The following is an 18,912-nucleotide window of genomic DNA, read 5'->3' on the forward strand; positions in this document are numbered from 1 at the left end:
AGAGGGAGGCAGGGAGCTTCTGTCAGTGGTGAAGAAAAGCTTTCACTGGGTCCCTGAGCACATATGCACTAACACAGATTCACTGTGGAGAGAGTGATGGAGTCAGCCCCGCACACACACACACAGCCAGGGTGTCTCTGCGGCTCCATGAATAAATGCATTTCATTGGTGAGAAGGGCACTGGCAGTTCCTCCTCTCAGACAGACAGTCTGACAGAGCAGGTGAAGCCCACTGAGGGGTCATCTGATGACTCACCCCCGTCGTGAACCAGCGCTTTCCATGTGTGCTCCAGTTTCTTTATAAGGCTGTGGGCCAAAAACAGAAGCAAGAGTGAAACAACGCAAAAAAAAGATTCAGTTAGAGCCAAACATAAACACAAGCACAACCCAACCAACCCCCCCCCACCCCCCCCGGCTCTGTTTAGCTCCCACTCGCTTCACCAAACAGCGACTAAACTTATCAAAACAAACATCGGCTAAACAAACACACACGCATACAGCCCACGGCAACAAAAGACAGATTCCTGGAGTGTGTGTCTGGTTCCAACCCAGAGAGGGGTCGTCGGCAGTCCAGCGTGTAGTATTTGTAACCCCGAGAGTCTGGAGTGATTACCGATATGACTGCAGGATGTCGATCAGGACGATGTACAGGAGCAAGCGCTCGGCCTTTCAGATTGACTGCTGGAATACCTCCCATCCTGCAGGGGGCACACACACACACAGGATAGATGTAAGCGTAATTTTGTGGATTTCTAGTTCCAGGATTTCAGCCAAGCATCCGCGGCAAAAGAATCAGTTAATATATTATATCGTTGAGAGAAGATTCAAATATGACTATCCCATCAATCACACACACACAGCGCTGTACTCACGTGTCGTCAGTGTCGATGGACTCCCCACAGGCAGCGCCCCCCTGGATGGACTCCATGGCGGTGGAGTAGGAGGGCCTTCTGGGCCACGGGCCTCTTCTCGTCGCTGCTGCCCTGCGAGCCCTCCAGGCTGCTGCTCCCGCTCCGCCTGGTCCAGGTTGTGCACCCCAGGAGCAGGCTGTAGTCCATGATCTTGAAGCTCTCCAGCACCTGGACACACACACACACACACACACAGACACACACACACAGACGCACGGGAAGAAATGTTGACCTTTGAGCGACTTTCATTTCTGGACGTACGATTTCTAAATCTCCATCCACCTTCAGGATGTCTTTGTCCTCTTGACTCATTAATCCCTCCCCTCCCTCCCCCCCCCCCCCTCCCCCCCCCTCGCCCTCCCCTCCCTCTCCACTCCCTCCCTCCCCTCACCCTCCCTCCCTCCCCTCCCCCCCCTCCCTGCCTCCCTTCCTTCCCCACCCACCCACCCACCCACCCTCCCTCCCCCCCCTCCCCCTCCCCTCACCCTCCCTCCCTCCCCCCCTCTCCCTGCCTCCCTTCTCCCCCACCCACCCACCCTCCCTCCCCTCCTCTCCCCCCCCTCCCCCTCTCCCTCCCCCCTCCCCTCCCCCCCTCTCTCCCTGCCTCCCTTCTCCCCCACCCACCCTCCCTCCCTCACTTATCCCCCTCCCCTCCCTCCCCCCCCCTCCCCCCCTCACCAGACAGTCTCTCTGCAAGGTCTTGACCAGGGCGCTGTGGGTGTCCTGGTCCAGGAGCAGACCCTCAGGCATGTCCTGCATGAAGTCCAGGTCCTTGAAGGTGGGCCGGGGGCCTTCTCAACGCTCCTTCTTGAGGCGCGGCGCTTTGTAGGTGGAGCCCTTCAGGGCGTACTTGAGGTGCATGCGGACCACCCTGGGGAGGACGTTGTTCATCACCACCATCCGGATGTTCTTCCCTCCAGACTGGACGCAGTACAGCCGAAGAACTTGGGCAGCAGGGTGCGAGGGTTCTGGTTCAAGTTCTGGGGGGGGAGAGAGAGAGGCAGTGAGGAGAGAGAGAGAGAGACGGAGTGAGAGAGAGAGAGACAGGGAGTGAGAGAGAGGCAGGGAATGAGAGAGAGGCAGGGAGTGAGAAAGAGAGAGGCAGGGAGTGAGAGAGAGAGGCAGGGAGTGAGAGAGAGAGAGGCAGGGAGTGAGAGAGAGAGGGAGAGAGGCAGGGAGTGAGAAAGAGAGAGGCAGGGAGTGAGAGAGAGAGGGAGAGAGGCAGGGAGTGAGAGAGAGAGGGAGAGAGGCAGGGAGTGAGAAAGAGAGAGGCAGGGAGTGAGAGAGAGAGGGAGAGAGGCAGGGAGTGAGAGAGAGAGGGAGAGAGGCAGGGAGTGAGAAAGAGAGAGGCAGGGAGTGAGAGAGAGAGGGAGAGAGGCAGGGAGTGAGAAAGAGAGAGGCAGGGAGTGAGAGAGAGAGGCAGGGAGTGAGAGAGACATTAGAAAGAGATGCAGGAGGCAGATATCTACACTCACAAGTTGCCCTCAAGTCTAATTGAATCTAGTCAAATAAGCTGCTTATCAACAATCTGTTCTCTCCTAAATATTTAAGCAGTCCACACAGGCACAGCAGTTAAGACAACACACACACACAGTCCCCAACAGTGACCATGGCTACCTGAAACCCATTGGTGTAATGAGAGAGGACCCGGCTCCTGATCCAATCAGAAACAGCCAGGCACATTTCAGAGCCAATCACAGAGATGTGAGATGTTGGAGCCAGGGGCCTTGGGCCTGAGGCCAGGAGTAATGACCTTCAGAGGACAGACTAGGGATGGAGAGAGAGGGGTGGAGAGAGAGAGGTGGAGAGAGAGTGGTGGAGAGAGAGTGGTGGAGAGAGAGTGGTGGAGAGAGAGATGGAGAGAGAGGGGTGGAGAGAGAGAGAGGTGGAGAGAGAGAGAGGTGGAGAGAGAGGGGTGGAGAGAGAGTGGTGGAGAGAGAGATGGAGAGAGAGGGGTGGAGAGAGAGAGTGGTGGAGAGAGAGAGTGGTGGAGAGAGAGAGGGGTGGAGAGAGAGTGGTGGAGAGAGAGTGGTGGAGAGAGAGTGGTGGAGAGAGAGTGGTGGAGAGAGAGTGGTGGAGAGAGAGAGGGGTGGAGAGAGAGAGGGGTGGAGAGAGAGAGGGGTGGAGAGAGAGGGGTGGAGAGAGAGAGGGGTGGAGAGAGAGGGGGGTGGAGAGAGAGGGGGGTGGAGAGAGAGAGGGGTGAAGAGAGAGAGAGGTGGAGAGAGAGAGGTGGAGAGAGAGAGAGGTGGAGAGAGAGAGGAGATGGATGGAGGGAGACTGTTCCCCCCACAGCTCCCAGTCACACATGACCCCCAGAGTACAGAGACACAGCAGCAACACATCAACAGCAGAGACACGTGTGTGAGAGGGAGAGAGAGAGAGTGAGAGAGAGTGAGAGAGGGAGAGGATGTAGTGAGAAAGAGGGAGAGGAGAGAGAAATACGTCTGTGAGAGAACAGGGTACAATAAAAGCCGTGGGTAAAGAGAGCGTGACGGAGAACGGTGTGAGCGATGGAAAACCGGAGGGTGTGATTGTGTGGACGGAGGTATGGAAAACTGTGAAAAGGGCAGGCAGTGGAAACTGCAGCCAGAGGTGACAGGCGGGTGTTACATCACTGTGTTTTATATGCAGCTTCACTGACTTCCAGCCTGCCTCTGTGTCTGATCCAGCCCGTCTGCCCTGAGCTGATATACATGTTTGTTTGCGTGCCTGCCTGTGTCGTGCGCCTGCTGTAGTCCCCGGCCGTGAGCCTGAATCCCTCCAGCTTCATTAGCCCACACAGAGACAGCCATTCGTGTCAGGAAACTGCTGCGCCGTGGAGCCGCAATGGAGGAAAGGTCAGAGTGAACGCGTGTGGCTTCCTGCTCCTGGCTCCCATTGCCGCGGGGCTTTTCCCCTGAGTACAGGAGGTAAACACATTCCTGCTGGGTCTCGTAGCTCCACAACCTGCTGCTACACGGACACACACCTGCCACGCTCAGCAGGGTTGGACGGACTATCCCAGCCTAGAACAACAGGCTAGGCCAGCATAGATAGGACGAGTGTGAAAGACTGAAGCGTTGCGAAGGAGGTGTGTCTGAGTGACAAAAGCTCACCATGTAGTATCCAGGCAACAGCTTCTGAAGAAACTCCGCCTCCTTGTGCATGACGGTCTTGATGATGAACTCATCGTCCTTCGTCAGGTAGAACACCGAGCCACTGGCCCCGGGATTGGACAGCTCGATCAGGGCCTCGTTACATAGGGAATACTAGAGAAAACACACACACAAACACACAGGTTCATTGTTTTCAAAGCGATATGCCAAATGGCATAACCACTAATCCCTCAACCTTACTGGGTGTTCCCTGAGGTGCTCTATGTGGTCTCTCTCTCTCTCTCTCCCCCCCCTCTCTCTCAATCAATCAATACCGGCGCTGGCCTAACACCACTCCGGAGCAGCATGGAAGAGATGCATTATGATCATGGTGGCCGGATAGGGCCGGGCCAGAATAGAAACAACAGCCTGTTGACACACACACACACACACACACACACACACACATACACACTGCGGACGACAGGATGAAGCATCGCCCCATCACACAGCACGGGGAGAGGAGGGTGAGGAGGAGGGGAGGGAGGGAGAAACAGGGGGAGTGGAGGGAGAAAGAAGTAATAGAAATAAAGTGAGAGACAGAGAGATGGAGGGAGGGAAAGAAAGATATACATAGAAAAGTAAAGTGGGGGGAAAAAATGGGGAGAGAACCATTAACCTCAGGATCCCCATGATGAATAACTGAGGAAGGAACGCTCCACGCACACACACACACCCAGGGAAAGCTACACACACACACACTCAGGGAAAGCTAAACACACACACACACCCAGGGAAAGTTACACACACACACACACTCAGGGAAAGCTAAACACACACACACACACACTCAGGGAAAGCTACACACACACACTCAGGGCAAGCTACACACACACACACACACACACACACTCAGGGCAAGCTACACACACACACACACACTCAGGGCAAGCTACACACACACACACACACACTCAGGGCAAGCTACACACACACTACAGCCTCTACATTAACACACACACACACATTACACACTCACACCTTGTACACTCCAGAGCTTAAAATAAGGCCTGTAATATGCATCAGTCTGCTGCTTTAGGGGTTGCTATGGCAGCTAATCTGAGGTAGAGCTCATCGCTCCTATCTGCAGGCTGGGTCTGGACCCAAACACTGTCTGGCCTTGTAATCCAGACAGGGGGGCCAGGTCAACCCTGGAGAGCAGGCCGGCCCTCTTCTAGTCTGGGCTGAAGAGACAACAGGGCCTCTCCCAGACCAGACCAATCAATCAAGGAGCAGAAGCCTAACTCTGGCGGTTAGTATCCTGGCTAACGGACATCATGAATCGGTAATGAGATGTCTGCTTGTGTGTAGTTATGCTGAGTTGTGGATAAATCTGGCTAAGGGACAGAATCACCGAGAGGGAAAGACACAGACACACACAGACACAAGGCCAAGTACAGACATAATGTGACAGAGGCCAGGCAAGGTCCCACTGTGTACATGACACACGTGTTATACCAGAGTCAGTCATGCATGGTCACACACACAGTGACAGCATTATTATGTCATTGAGGAACAAAAAAATAATAAATATTCATACAAATGGAACCGTAGTTTGAGAGTTTGTGTGCGTGTGTGTGTGAGTGTGAGTGCGAAGCTGTGAGTCATGTAGCCCCCCAATGCTGGCAGGCTGATAGGAAGTGACAGGTTCTCTCTAACCTCCTCCCCGCCCCCTCCCTCTAACTCCCCCTCCCTCCTGCCCCCTCCCTCCCTCCTGCCCCCTCCCTCCCTCCTGCCCCCTGCCTCCTGCCCCTACTCCTAACCAGGCCTCGCGACTAACTTTTTTCAAATTATTTGAAAAATGTTTTGGAAAAAAGTTTCTAAAGGTTGAAAACAAGTTCTTGATTTTTGTTTTTACAAAAACTCTCTCTCAGGGTAGCACAGTGTACATAAGTCACATGACATGGGAGGTAGTTATGAAGCAACTCCTCTTACAAGGTAGTCGTCGGGTCGGATCCCAAACAGCTCTCTGAAGTAGCGGAAGGCGACGGGGGCGTACGTCTTGAAACGGAAGTCAGGGAAGTGGTGTGCTGGGGTCAGGTTACTGCCTTCACTGCAGGGAGCACACACACACACACACACACACACACACACACACACACACACACACACACACACACACACACACACACACACACACACACACACACACACACACACACACACACACACACACACACACACACACACACACACACACACACACACACACACACACACACACACACACACACACACACACACACACACACACACACACACACACACACACACACACACACACACACACACACACACACACACACACACACACGGGAAGGTCAATACTGTTAAAGCCACACACTGCAGGTTAAATCATAAAAAAACTGGAAATAACCTACTGCACACTGAGTCGCTTTGACCTTTGAGGACATTGACATAAACTGTTATTCTTAAATCGATAGATTATTCATCTGTTATGAAACCCTTCAGATTGTCCATCTGACGATGTCACAGGTGTGTTGTGATGGCCCACCTGGGGAAGAAGATGCTCTCCACCACGTAGAAGTCCTGCATGAGCACATCCCTCTCAGGCTTGGAGCTCAGGTTCCCCACCGTGTAGCCGATGCCCAGCTGGATGGCACCTTTCAGGGCAGAGGAGGTGGTCTGGAGGGGGTGGTGGTGGGAGTTAGAAAGTGACAAACAAACAAACCTAAATCTTCAGTATCACATAAGACCAAGACCACTCTTTTCTCCCTAGTGTGGTCAGTGAGAAGGAGCAGAGCCGAGCCCCAGGAAGGGCTGCTGGAGGCTTGCAGGTGGGATACCCACCTTATATTTACATTTAGTCATTTAGCAGACGCTCTTATCCAGAGCGACTTACAGTAAGTACAGGGACATTCCCCCCGAGGCAAGTAGGGTGAAGTGCCTAGCCCAAGGACACAACGTCAGTTGGCATGACCGGGAATCGAACTAGCAACCTTCGGATTACTAGCCCGATTCCCTCACCGCTCAGCCACCTGACTCCCTTTACCTTCTTGTAGGTGGTCTCCCCCGACGCGTCCACTCCTCTGTGGCCGATCTTCTTTCCCTGGCCGGGCAGGCCGGAGGAAGAGGGCATCTGCAGGGCCGAGGGAGAGGGAGGAGAGAGAGGGACAAGATAAAGGGGAGGTTGGTTAAAGCCAGGCAGCAGCTGATAACCAGCTGTGGTGAGGGCTAGCCGACACCGCCGTTGTTTGTTTTGTTTGTTTGTTTGTTTGTCAGCCGGCCGTGTAAAACAAGTTCAAAGGGAAGCGCTCGTTTCATGCCTCCTGCTTTGATTGAGGCCTCTCATTCCCTGTCAGATATGGGGCTCATCCAACGGGTGCTGTTTTACACCGTGAGCAACATTAACAAGCGTGGTTCGGGGTAGAAGGAAAAGGAGGGGTGGAGGGATTTACCTCTGTGATGAAGGCCTTTCTAGCAGCAGCATCTGAGAGAGAGAGAGACAGAGAGAGAGAGAGAGAGAGAGAGAGAGAGACAGAGAGAGAGAGAGAGAGAGAGAGAGAGAGAGAGAGAGAGAGAGAGAGACAGAGAGAGAGTCAGTCCTGTGAGCTCCGGAACATTGTTTCGCCAGCAGCAGAGCAGAATCCCAGAGGCCGCCGTACAGAACAGCACATCAGCACGGCGTTATGCAACAGCAGGACCGGAGGGTTTCAAGGCAGCTGGCCAGCAGAATCAGCACTCCCTCCCCACGTGTGGCGCTGGCCTCTCTACTCCAGCACAGCAACACCCCATCCAGTCATGTGATCACCCCACGGCCCAAGTCTCCCCATGTACACGAGGACGGAGAGAGAGCCGTGTTACGACACACCGCATCATCCTCCTCCTCCTTTCACCGGGTCATGTGACCTCCAGTCTGGCGAACAGACGCACCCAGCGCAGGAAGCAAAGGGCCCTCATTCAGCCCTGCTGGGCTCGGCGCTGCCTGAAATAGAATCATAATTGTGGCCACTTACTCCACTCTTGTGTAGTGATGAAGAGATGAGGGGGTGGAGGGTGTGAGAGCGTAAGAGAGAGGGAGAGACGCGGAGGGAGACAGAGAGAGAGACAGAGAGATGTGGAGAGAGAGAGACAGAGAGAGGGAAAGACACAGAGACAGAGAGATGTGGAGAGAGAGACGCGGAGGGAGAGAGAGAGACAGAGAGACAGAGAGATGTGGAGAGAGAGAGAGCAAGAGAGAGAGAGTGGGAAAGAGAGACCCAATGAAAGAGAGAGAGAGACAGAGGGAAAGAGAGACCCAATGAAAGAGAGAGAGAGAGAGAGAGAGAGAGAGAGAGAGAGCACAACAGAATGGGGTTATTGATCCACTCCAGGAACCTGATTTGATGTGTCTGGAGTAAACCGAGACATCTCCTACTACGGCTCGATCAATACAAGATGACTCAAGTTACAAAGGCATGTCAAGACTAGCTGTACATATGTAGTGACTTTAATTAAATGAAACGCTCTGTCTCTCTACTCCTGGACAAGCCTGGATTTGATGACATAAAGATGTGGGAGGTTTGTAGTGTTTCTCTGTAGAGTTACAGCATGCTTGTGTCAGCTTGGGTAGTCTGCCTGCCTCTCTCTCCCTCTCCAGCCTCTCTCTTTTCCTCCAGCCTGTCTATCTGCCTCTCCCTCAGCCTCTCTATCTGCCTCACATCCTCACCCTCTCGTGGCACCATGTGACTGAGCCGGAGAAAAACTGTTTGCCACCCCGACTCCAGCTTTCACCTTGATCTCTCCCTCCTTCCTTCTCATCCCTTCCTCTCTCTCCATCCTCCCTCCCTCTGTCCTTTCCCGTCACACACAAACTCACTGAGGGGATGAGAGAGTCCAAACGTGCCAATGCAATCCCTGGCACTGCAGGCTAGATAATACTGAAGCGCCCGCCAGCCAGCCAGCCAGCCAGCCAGCCAGCTTCCTGCTGGCTGCCTAAGGGAGCATGTTGACAGTGCAGATGAAGATTCCGGCTGGTACTGCTTCCTGCTTCGCTCACAAGCTGGTGTTTCCATGTGTCTGACTGCAAACGTTTCCCTTACACAGCCCTGTGTGTGTGTGCGTGAGTGTGTGTGTGTGCAGTGTTTCTACTTTCCTTTGGCATTGTTCATCAGCCCGGCAGTATAAAGGTCTGAACTGTCATGACTGTGCTGCACGCTCCAAATCGTCTCCCTCCTCTCATCCTTTCACGTGTGGGCATTACAAGGTTTTCTTTGAGAGCACGGATCCAGACTTGCGTCACAGTTGCATTCAATAAAGTACTGAAACCCAAGGCAGATGGAACCTGTAAATCACAGCCCTGCTGCTCCTGATTGGCTGGGGTCGTTTATCACAGCCAATAACATCACACTGGGGTGGACTATATCAACAAGCCTGTAATAAAAGCGGCTAATGGCTATTACCCAGATGCTTTTATCCAAAGAATCGGTTTGGATTGCAGTACACCGCACAGGACTGCATTAAACTCATCATCATAAATACTGGCCACCTCTACAGGCCAGCCTGGGATACCTGGTATTTGTAGTTTTATTGCTTCAGACTGAGATTCTTAGCACAGGACTCCTCCGTAAACAGAGACATTATCCATCTCCCCCCCCTCTCTGTCCATCTGTCCTACTCCTGTACCGACGGGTCTGTTGACAGTATCTGAATGGATCTGGCTGAACAATGACCTGATGGTATGATAGTGCCAGTATTGTGTTCCCTTGTCAGGAACAGCTGTTCTGCTCTGCCCCAGGCAGCCTGCTCCACGCTAACACTGTGGTTGTTTTCTACTAAACTCTGCTTTACTCTACTAAAGTGATGTGGTTGTACTCTACTGAACTCTACTGTAGTGCTGCTGAGTAGCTGTTCTCTTCTTCAGGTCGTCCATCTTCCATGCAAACATCATACAGTACACACACACACACACACACACACAGCCTCGCTCTCCTCATTCCCTCGTTTCCATGGCATCACGATTGAGGTCAACTAGCTTTTTTCTGCATTTCTGCACGTGCGCACGGAATCAACAGACACATGCTGCCTGCCATGCTCTCTCCCTCCCTCTCTCTCTCTCTCTTTATCTCTCACTCTCTCTCTGTCACTCTTTTTCTCTCCTTTTTTTCTCTCTCTCTTTCACTTGGCAGTAAATAGATCGTCACATAAGCAACCAGCAACGATAGATGGCGGTTTACAAATCAGACAAAACAAAACAACAAAATAACAACAACAGTCCCCTCCGGTTTGAAAATCAAATCAGTCGTGGAGTAAAACAACAAAAATTGCCAATTTCACGGTACACCATGGGGCTGGCAGTGGAGAGACTGGGCCACCAACCCACCACACGGTCATGGACACAATATCAATCAGGTTTTATTATACTTCCATTAACAACAATGCAGGCTAGCCTCCTGTTTCACACTATGGGGCGGCCTGACTCGACCCTCTGACAGGAGGGAACATCATAGAAAACAGGCGCCGGATTCAACAACAGCAGCTCTAATGCAGAAAGATGTGGACTGGGTTACCGTTAGCAGACTAAAAATAGCTAAGCCTTAACCGCGGTTTAATGAATGGGAATGAAAGTGCATTTGGTGGACATACTAATGCTAACATGAGCTTTTACTGTCAGAGGTAATTAAATTTCACATTATTGTGAATTACAATTTACATTTTTCAGTTTTATTTTGCCCAATTAGAACTACTAGCCCCCTGGGCTGCTTCCAATTAGGCAGAAATAGATGGACCAGCAGTAAAGACGTACTTGAGACGGAACAGTTCAGGATCCATACCTAGGGTGGGTGTAAGGCAGAGTTTCTGGGTACATGTACAGCTTGTGTCTCTGTAAGGTCAAGAGGTCATACAGCAAGGCTCCCTCTGAGCAGAATATAGCATGCAGTCCAGACAGTGGGGAGACAGTGAGGAAAATCATGTACAAATAAGGCTTATGTGATTAACGACCACTTCACCTGCTGAACGTTCTAGGGTGTCAATACATTGACCACTGAAGACCCGTTAAGGAAGCAATTCTGTGCATTCTATATCTGTACTGTCCAACTCATGTATTTAAGCACGACTAAGAGACAGAGTTCTCACTCATGCCATCAGCTCGTCTTGAACTGATTGGTTTATTAGTCGAGCGGCCCGGATCAAACAAAGTTAATCCTTTCCTTTGTCGTGACTCCTTCCGGCCTGCCTTCTCCAGAATTTACATCTTATCAGTGGGTGTGACTGGAGTAACAGGCTATTGGGTACCAGGTACATGAGACACAGGAAGTGCCAGCATGTAGGCCGGGGGGACATGGCTACCCATAATGCACCTGGATCGTGCTTACCCATAATGCACCTGGGCGGTCTGTCTATGAACTGACTGACGACGAGCCTAGGATGTGCATCTGCCTGCCAAGCACAGGCAGACAAATTTGCTCAGTTTGTCCAGCTCTGCCACCAACTGCCCGTTCCTCTCCTCCTTAAAAGGCGGTTTAACGTGTTCCTCTCAATAACAGGACGTGGCAGAATGATAGCTTTACTCACAGACACACACACACAAAATCTGACACGTAGGTCTAAGGTGCAGCAAGAGAAGATGCCTGTACATTGCAACACATTAACCACCACAGCTTCATTCTGGCTGTAAATAACAACTATTCCTACACAGAGAGGCTGGCTTCTAGTCTAGCCTGGTCTTGTCAACATGAGCATAGCTGTCTGTGTTGTCAACAACAGTGCATACCAGTCAATTCCAGTGTGTGTGTGTGTGTGTGCGCCTGGAGGAAAGCTTTTCACGATCCTCCAGTAGTTGAGTTAGATCTAACTCCATTTTGTTCCGTAGCAGACTTCCTGAAAAGCTTCCGTTAGCTCAGCTGGCAGTACCATCCCACTGAGACGTGTGTGCGCGCTGGAGTGTGTACTGTAAGCAGTTGTGCATTTAAGCAGTGCAGTGACTTTATGTAGCCATTCCCCTGCGTGCACATAACAGTCTTCTACAGCACTGTGTATCACACTGAGTAGGCTAATGTCACTGAGAATGCAGAGACCAGATTGCTAGTTCCGATTTTGTGAACTGTAGACCCAAACAATGTGGGAGCAGTTCAGATGATCCTGTGTGTCTGTGTTGCTGTGTCTGCAAGCATTAACTGACCTGAGCACACACAGGTGACCTGAATGAGTCATCTTCATCTCCAGGAAATCTGTTTTTCCTCAGGTAGATTAGATCACGCTGTCCGAGGGTCTGTTAAATATTAATTATGATCGTCTAGAGAACACAGAATGCCAGCCGGTCGACTAGCCTACCAGACAGACAGACAGACAGACAGACAGCACAACAGACACATTTGCCCAGTCATGAGATGAGTAGTAATATTCTAGCTAGCATAATCCCAATCTAGCCTGCCTGGGATTAAGGGCAGGGCGATGAACTTTTGTCAGGACAAGTGGAGGTTTGTTCAAATGATGTGTTCATAATGAGGTCTGCCACTGCTAGCTCAGGCTATGTTGTTGCAAAACTGGGCCTGCTTAAGGATCAACGATGCTTTCACTGTCAACTGGCTGAAAGAACCAGGTTTAGACCTAATACTGCTCAAAAGATATGCTGTGTTCACACCAAACGCAAAGCGAATTATTCGCGCGAATGAAGCGAGATTGCACTTCGTGTTCATTTGTGTTTATTCGCGCGAATCGCTAGGAGCCAAGACACACGTTTTTTATTCTTCGTCAACCATGTCCGAAATGAATAGAGCTACTGTAAACGAATACGAAGTAGTGTCGTATAGCAGAGGGTGCCCACAGACAGCTACAATACTCTTGCCCTCCGTTTCTCCTAAAACGTCAGTGATATCTCAACATTGATTGATTTCGCTTGAGTTGAAAATGTTCTACTCAAGTGAAAGACGCGATAGCGCGCATTCACTTTACATGTCATCTCGCCGCGCGAAAAATTCGCTTTGCATTCGGTGTGAACACAGCATAACAGCCTTGCAAATGGAAGGTAAACTAACTGGAACAGGCTTGAAGGTTGCAACAGATTCACAAGAACTCAGACAACAGACACAATATCCACACACACACGCACAATTGACGCAGGCTCATCACCGCAGGTTTTAGTAATGCCGTCAGGCCCACAGTAAAGAACGGAGGGACAGACATGGACAATATGCCATAACTGAGATGGCCCAATATTTGACTCTGTCACAACACAGAGACACTGAGCACAATCCCACACAGCAGGGAAATCCAACACTGTTTTGGAAATGTAACCCACAGCATGCCTATTTCTATTGACAAAAGGTGAGCACTAGGGCATCAAATCTAATTTGTCGGTTACTAATGTTTACAAGCTTGGATAACAAGCCAGGCTCTAGGTGTGTAACAATAGTTCCAACATGCTTTTTATACACCTCTGGGTCCTCTAAAAGCCTCCCTGAAAAGGAGGCCTCATAAACAGTATAATTGTGTGTGTGTGTGTGTGTGTGTGTGTGTGTGTGAGCATCCTCTTGTCCCCCATACCCCAGGCAGAGCTAAAAACAGCACAGCTCTACAGGCCCAGTGTAGACAAGAGGGGAGGATGGGCAAAGGGTTACACACACATCCAAACTCAGTGTTTTTTCATCTCAGGGGCTTCAGATTAAGATAGGGCGGTCGTCCTTCACTGATCCTTAAAGACTGGAGTGGAGGGGGGGGGACAGGGGGGACAAAGAGAGAGAGGGAGGGGGGGACAGAGAGAGAGAGAGGGTAGAGAGAAAGAAAGGACAGAGAGAAAGCAATAAAGCGGGAGTTGGAGAAGGAGAGAGACAGAGAGGAGGTCATTTTAAGGGAATGACATGCCACAACAGCCTCATATCAATAATCCTAAAGTGTGTCCTGTCATTCAGGGCGAGTTTCAGCACCCGATAGTGACATCAGTGAGATGAAGCAGGCCAGCCAGGCTGTTCGTTGAATGAATTTGCTCCCAGCTCAACACTATCAAAGATGCATAAGCCTTCCAGCATTTCTCTCTACTTAGCTTGCAACGCCTGCCTGATCTCAGGCGGGCAGGGAAACAGAGCGTGGAGGCTGTTGCACGGAGCGTGACAAATAATTGATTGGTTTAAACTTTCCCATCGGTCTCCTCACGTAGCTCGCTGGAGCAGGTGAACAGCGCTGCCTCAAGGGCCTCGCTTTAGGGACACCAACCGAGAGGTTGGGTTAAAGATCGTTCTCCATCTCTACACCAGAGGAACAGAGGCGAGGTGGGAGTCATTTCATGCTCCTGCTCAGGCGTACTGTGATTCATCTCACGTCTGAACGAAGCAGTACTGCGATTCATCTCACGTCTGAACGAAGCAGTACTGTGATTCATCTCACGTCTGAACGAAGCAGTACTGTGATTCATCTCACGTCTGAACGAAGCAGTACTGTGATTCATCTCACGTCTGAACGAAGCTTTCGGTGGTGGGTTGTCCCCTTGCCACGTTTCAATTTGAGAAAAATCGTCAAAAAGACTTTAATGTGCGTGTCTATCTCTGGGGAGGGTTTTTACAGAACTTCTTTGAAGTCCAATTCCTCTTTGAAGATAATGGTGTTAGCGAGGGGGACAGATGAACAGATCAAACCGCTGGAATATTCCGTCTAAACCTCGGTAATCTGGCGGTGTTTCTGATTGGCTCCGTGTATGTGTGTGTCCCGGACTTCCTGTCAGGAAGTAAGGTGCTAATTTCGCTCACAGCTCCTGCTAATTACAAATCACAGCTAGCTCTCTGCTCTGTCTGCCAGGCCAGACACCTCCAACCACCTCCACCCCTCCAACCCCCACCCGAACACACAACGGGACAAAGTGACTCGGAAGTCTTCAGTTAGTCTGAACTTGAGCCCAACAGAGGCTGGTCTGGACCGATCGGCTTTGTATTGTAACAGTCTGACCCTAGTAGACGATAAGAACATAGGATTAGACCAGGACCGAGGGCAATAATTATGTTCTTTTTTTACAAATAGAATAGAAGTATGCAGTGGCATAACGACATCTCTGAGGTTGATAACAAACCAAACCGTTTAAAAATCGGTTGAAAATTGAGCAAGTTATGGTCATTTAAAAAGTACATGTAGCACCAACACAATGTTATGGGTGAGCGAGTTGACTGTAGCAAGATGGCCGCCATGTGCGGACGTTCGACTCCGTTGTCCGGCAACGCGGACGAGACATCTACCCTTTATATATATATCTATGGTTAAGACTGCTGGTCCGATGATGCAGCACGCAGGCCATTGTGAATGTGTCAGCAGATCTGACAGCCCGAGCCTGCAGCACAGAGGGGACAGAGAGATAAGGAGAGAACGAGCGACTGAGCTTGGGGAATCACTCACAGGGGAGAGAGAGGAGAATAAAATATTGACACTCAGGTAGGGCAAGACAGCAGAGAGAAGAGAGGGTTTAGATTAATTCCGGGAAGCTGACATTGGCCTGTTCATTGATCTCAAAGGGAGAAATGATAGTGTCAATGAGTGTGAGTCCCGGATGAGACAGACAGACTAGGGAGACGGCTCTTTAATGAGACATGGTGACTCCCACATCATTCTCTGTCCAACGGGGATGGGAAAATGATTTGTTTCCCAACCAATGACCCATCACTAAACAATACGGTCGAACGCAACTGACCCTGGCATTTGCATTGAACTGTTATCTACATACAAGCACAGAAGTTGGATGTATAACAGACACTTATTCCTCTAGGGCCTGGAGGCCTCCATCAATGAGAAATGGTAGCCTAGTAACTGTGGCTAGCTAGCTAAATCAAGACTATCTAGCCAGATTTTAGACAGTTTATATCATGACTTTAATATAACTAACCATTGGCCTACTGTTGTCCCCCAGGATAGACCTGTGGTAGTTTTCGCCTAAATCAGATGGTCTCTGGGGCTTGAAGCTGCTAGCCTAGCCTACCAAGTTGCTAGCCTAGCCTACCAAGTTGCTAGCCTAACCTACCAAGCTGCTAGCCTAGCCTACCAAGCCACTCCACCCTTACTTATTACAGCTTGAACTCACGCAGCACCAGAGGAGGAAGCAGCCACCGCAACGACACAGGCTTTGCAGGTGATGGCTCAGTATGAGTGGGCTTCGCACGCTGCTAAATATAGACACCCGTGAGAGCAGAGGCGGAGGAGCACAGTGCATGCCCCGTGTCAAGTAAAGGTTCGATGAATACGGAGAGAAACCTTGACAGAACGCACCCCTCGCCCCACCCACCAACACACGCAACATTCTACAATTAATTTACAAACAAAAATTCGTGTTTAAACAAAGACGTCTCTCTCTCTCTTTCGTTCAACATTTGACAACAAAAGCTGCCAGTTACACGTGGCCTGTGCATTCAACAATGCACTTTTTCTTATATCCAAGAGACAACAGTGTACAGTGAGGGACAGTCCTCGAACACGCATGAAACAATAAGAATTGTGATGCGGAAAAGTGTTAACGGCACAAAATAACCCTAACCCAAAACGAAAGTGTTGAGTGAGCTGTTTGAGCATCCCGAGGGAGATTCCTGATGATAGATTTACATTTAGTCATTCAGGGACTCACCTACAGTACACACGCAGAGATTTACATGCTAGGACAATGCACATTTTTGAGAGACTTTGAAGGCTGGTTATCTGTTTGGTTGTAAAACTCTGGATAATAATTGCCTCACTTTCAAGTCGAGAATGAGACGCTGTTGAGAAGAGGGTAACGGAATCTCAAGGTTAGCTTGAGAAACTGTAGGCGTGCGTAACGTTGATATACTGTATAATAACATTTAGTCATTTAGCAGACGCTCTTATCCAGAGCGACTTACAGTAAGTACAGGGACATTCCCCCGAGGCAAGTAGGGTGAAGTGCCTTGCCCAAGGACACAACGTCATTTGGTTGGCATAGCCGGGAATCGAACTAGAAACCTTCTGATTACTATCCCGATTCCCTCACCGCTCAGCCACCTGACTCCCAGATGTCAGAGATAGCATGAGAAACTTAGCCTGACAGGTCTAAACAGGTATGACAGTCAGACAGAGAGAAGAAGTCCAGTACAACAATCCTGCAGACAGGTGTCACTTCTCTCTTTAACTTCCTCACAGGCTACTCTCCTCCTTGAAAGCCAAGCTGATGTTAACGTCATCTATTCTGTACTGCCTTGTACAAATGATCAACACAGTCATTTTGCCAGCATGTAGCAAAATATCAACTCTCTCTCCGCTCTATAGAGCAAGGGAATATTCATATTGCATGTTATTGTCAAGGTAGAACGAGCAAGCACATACTTCTTAAATTTGCATGGTGGGTGCTGACATGCTTGAGGGCTCGTGCTTGGGTGGAGAAAGACAGAGAGAGAGAAAGAGAGGGAGAGAAAGAGAGAGTGTCGGTCAAGTTTCTGCTACTGATTCATGGGTTCTCTGTCATCCAGCCTGGCCTCTCCTGTCAAAGAGAGTGCTATTCCCATGATGGACACTATAAACCGTCCCAGCCTTCAAACACCACGGACTGGCTAATATGGTATGACTGGCAGTTGGCTCAACACCAACCAACCCATCCACTTCCCAAACCAAACACATTCGATCAGAAATCAGAAATAAATGTTGATATGAAGGAAACATAAATATATTTTCGACTAACTAAGAGTGGACTCCACCGATATCATGTGAGCGTGTACTAATTCAAGTAACTAGGAGTTGATGATTAAGTAAAAGACGACCGCACGAAAAATACCACATCCTATTTAGAGAAGGCCAACTGTCAATCCTACCTACCAAAACCTCAACCATTAAATTAAGAAAAGAAAGAAAACGAAAGGGAAATAAACTTAAAATATGTCTGCCACACCCTGGGTGTTCTGCCTAGATATAGCATAACATCAGCATCCATTTCATAATCAACCTCAGTAATCTTCAAACTGAGGTAAATAGCCAGCATTCTGTTGTGTTAGTGTGGTCTTTGAAATAGCTAGCGGGGACAAAGCTGCTGGTATGTAGCCCTACAGCGGTGCACTGGGTGTAGCAGTTACAGATGGATACATTCATTAGACAGCTACTGTGGACTAAAGAACACACAGTACAGTAGATAGGCAGCAGCAGTTGCAGGCTAGTTAGCCTAGCCGACTGTATGTAATATTGCTTCACATTCCAGCCTCTTTAATGACACCATCTTCAGCACGATGCTAACCTAACTCAAAAGTACATAATCTAAATTAGATAGTCATTGTTAGCACACACAGTAGCATTTTCTAGCTAGCCAGGTTAGCATGCCAGCTACAGTTTCGTCCTTACTTGACAGTCACGAGCTAGCTAGCGCAGAGAATGGATAAACCTGAAATGTGTCATTAATATGGTGCTAGAGTATATCGATCTAGCCTGTTATTTGGAACATTGCATTCGTAAATCAACATTAATATAGATACCCATATCGCCGGCATCCATTCCATAGCTAACTCCAACGACAGTGTCTGTGTCATCAGATGCTGTGGCTCCGGACAACGGACTCCCATCCCTGGCCTCGGACAGCCCAAGCGCTCCTTCAGCTCCTTCCATTCAGACTCCAGGAGAAAGGGCGAGCCCTCCGAATGAAAGAACCACAGCAGTGCGTTTGAAAAATGAACGTTTTGTTTAACGGTCTAAGGGTTCAACCAAGTTATGAAGAGTAAATTGATATGGATATCCGTTACAGTCCTCTCATTCGCGCGTTTGTTATCGGCACGGCAGCAGGACTTCTCCTCACGGCTCAATTCACTAGCTGTGTGAGCAGTTACAGCTTTCACGCTTGCTGTTGTTATGCATTCCAGCTCCCTCCGTCTGGTTCAAGAGGTATTGCAGACGGCTGGCGGTTGCAAACTGATTGGATAGCATGTTTTTATAATATTTTACTCAGGCAAACAGATTTGTTTTATA

The 18,912-nt window shown here is 49.8% G+C and overlaps 1 protein-coding gene across 1 annotated transcript in view; it reads right to left on the minus strand.

Moving 5' to 3' along the window:
* The window catches only part of pip5k1ca (phosphatidylinositol-4-phosphate 5-kinase, type I, gamma a), a 27,366-nt gene extending 8,627 nt beyond the window's left edge, over nucleotides 1-18,739 (minus strand). The window contains 15 exon segments of the mRNA XM_067229439.1: nucleotides 215-305; nucleotides 613-662; nucleotides 664-697; nucleotides 872-939; nucleotides 941-997; nucleotides 999-1,039; nucleotides 1,042-1,078; nucleotides 1,589-1,845; nucleotides 1,848-1,890; nucleotides 4,006-4,158; nucleotides 5,980-6,097; nucleotides 6,560-6,690; nucleotides 7,058-7,144; nucleotides 7,464-7,495; nucleotides 18,426-18,739. Coding sequence (XP_067085540.1) covers nucleotides 215-305; nucleotides 613-662; nucleotides 664-697; nucleotides 872-939; nucleotides 941-997; nucleotides 999-1,039; nucleotides 1,042-1,078; nucleotides 1,589-1,845; nucleotides 1,848-1,890; nucleotides 4,006-4,158; nucleotides 5,980-6,097; nucleotides 6,560-6,690; nucleotides 7,058-7,144; nucleotides 7,464-7,495; nucleotides 18,426-18,555 — 1,329 coding nt within the window. The 5' untranslated portion in view covers nucleotides 18,556-18,739.
* Nucleotides 18,740-18,912: the final 173 nt, after the last annotated feature.

Source organism: Osmerus mordax, chromosome 26, assembly GCF_038355195.1.
Source record: "Osmerus mordax isolate fOsmMor3 chromosome 26, fOsmMor3.pri, whole genome shotgun sequence".
Classification (NCBI taxonomy): domain Eukaryota; kingdom Metazoa; phylum Chordata; class Actinopteri; order Osmeriformes; family Osmeridae; genus Osmerus; species Osmerus mordax.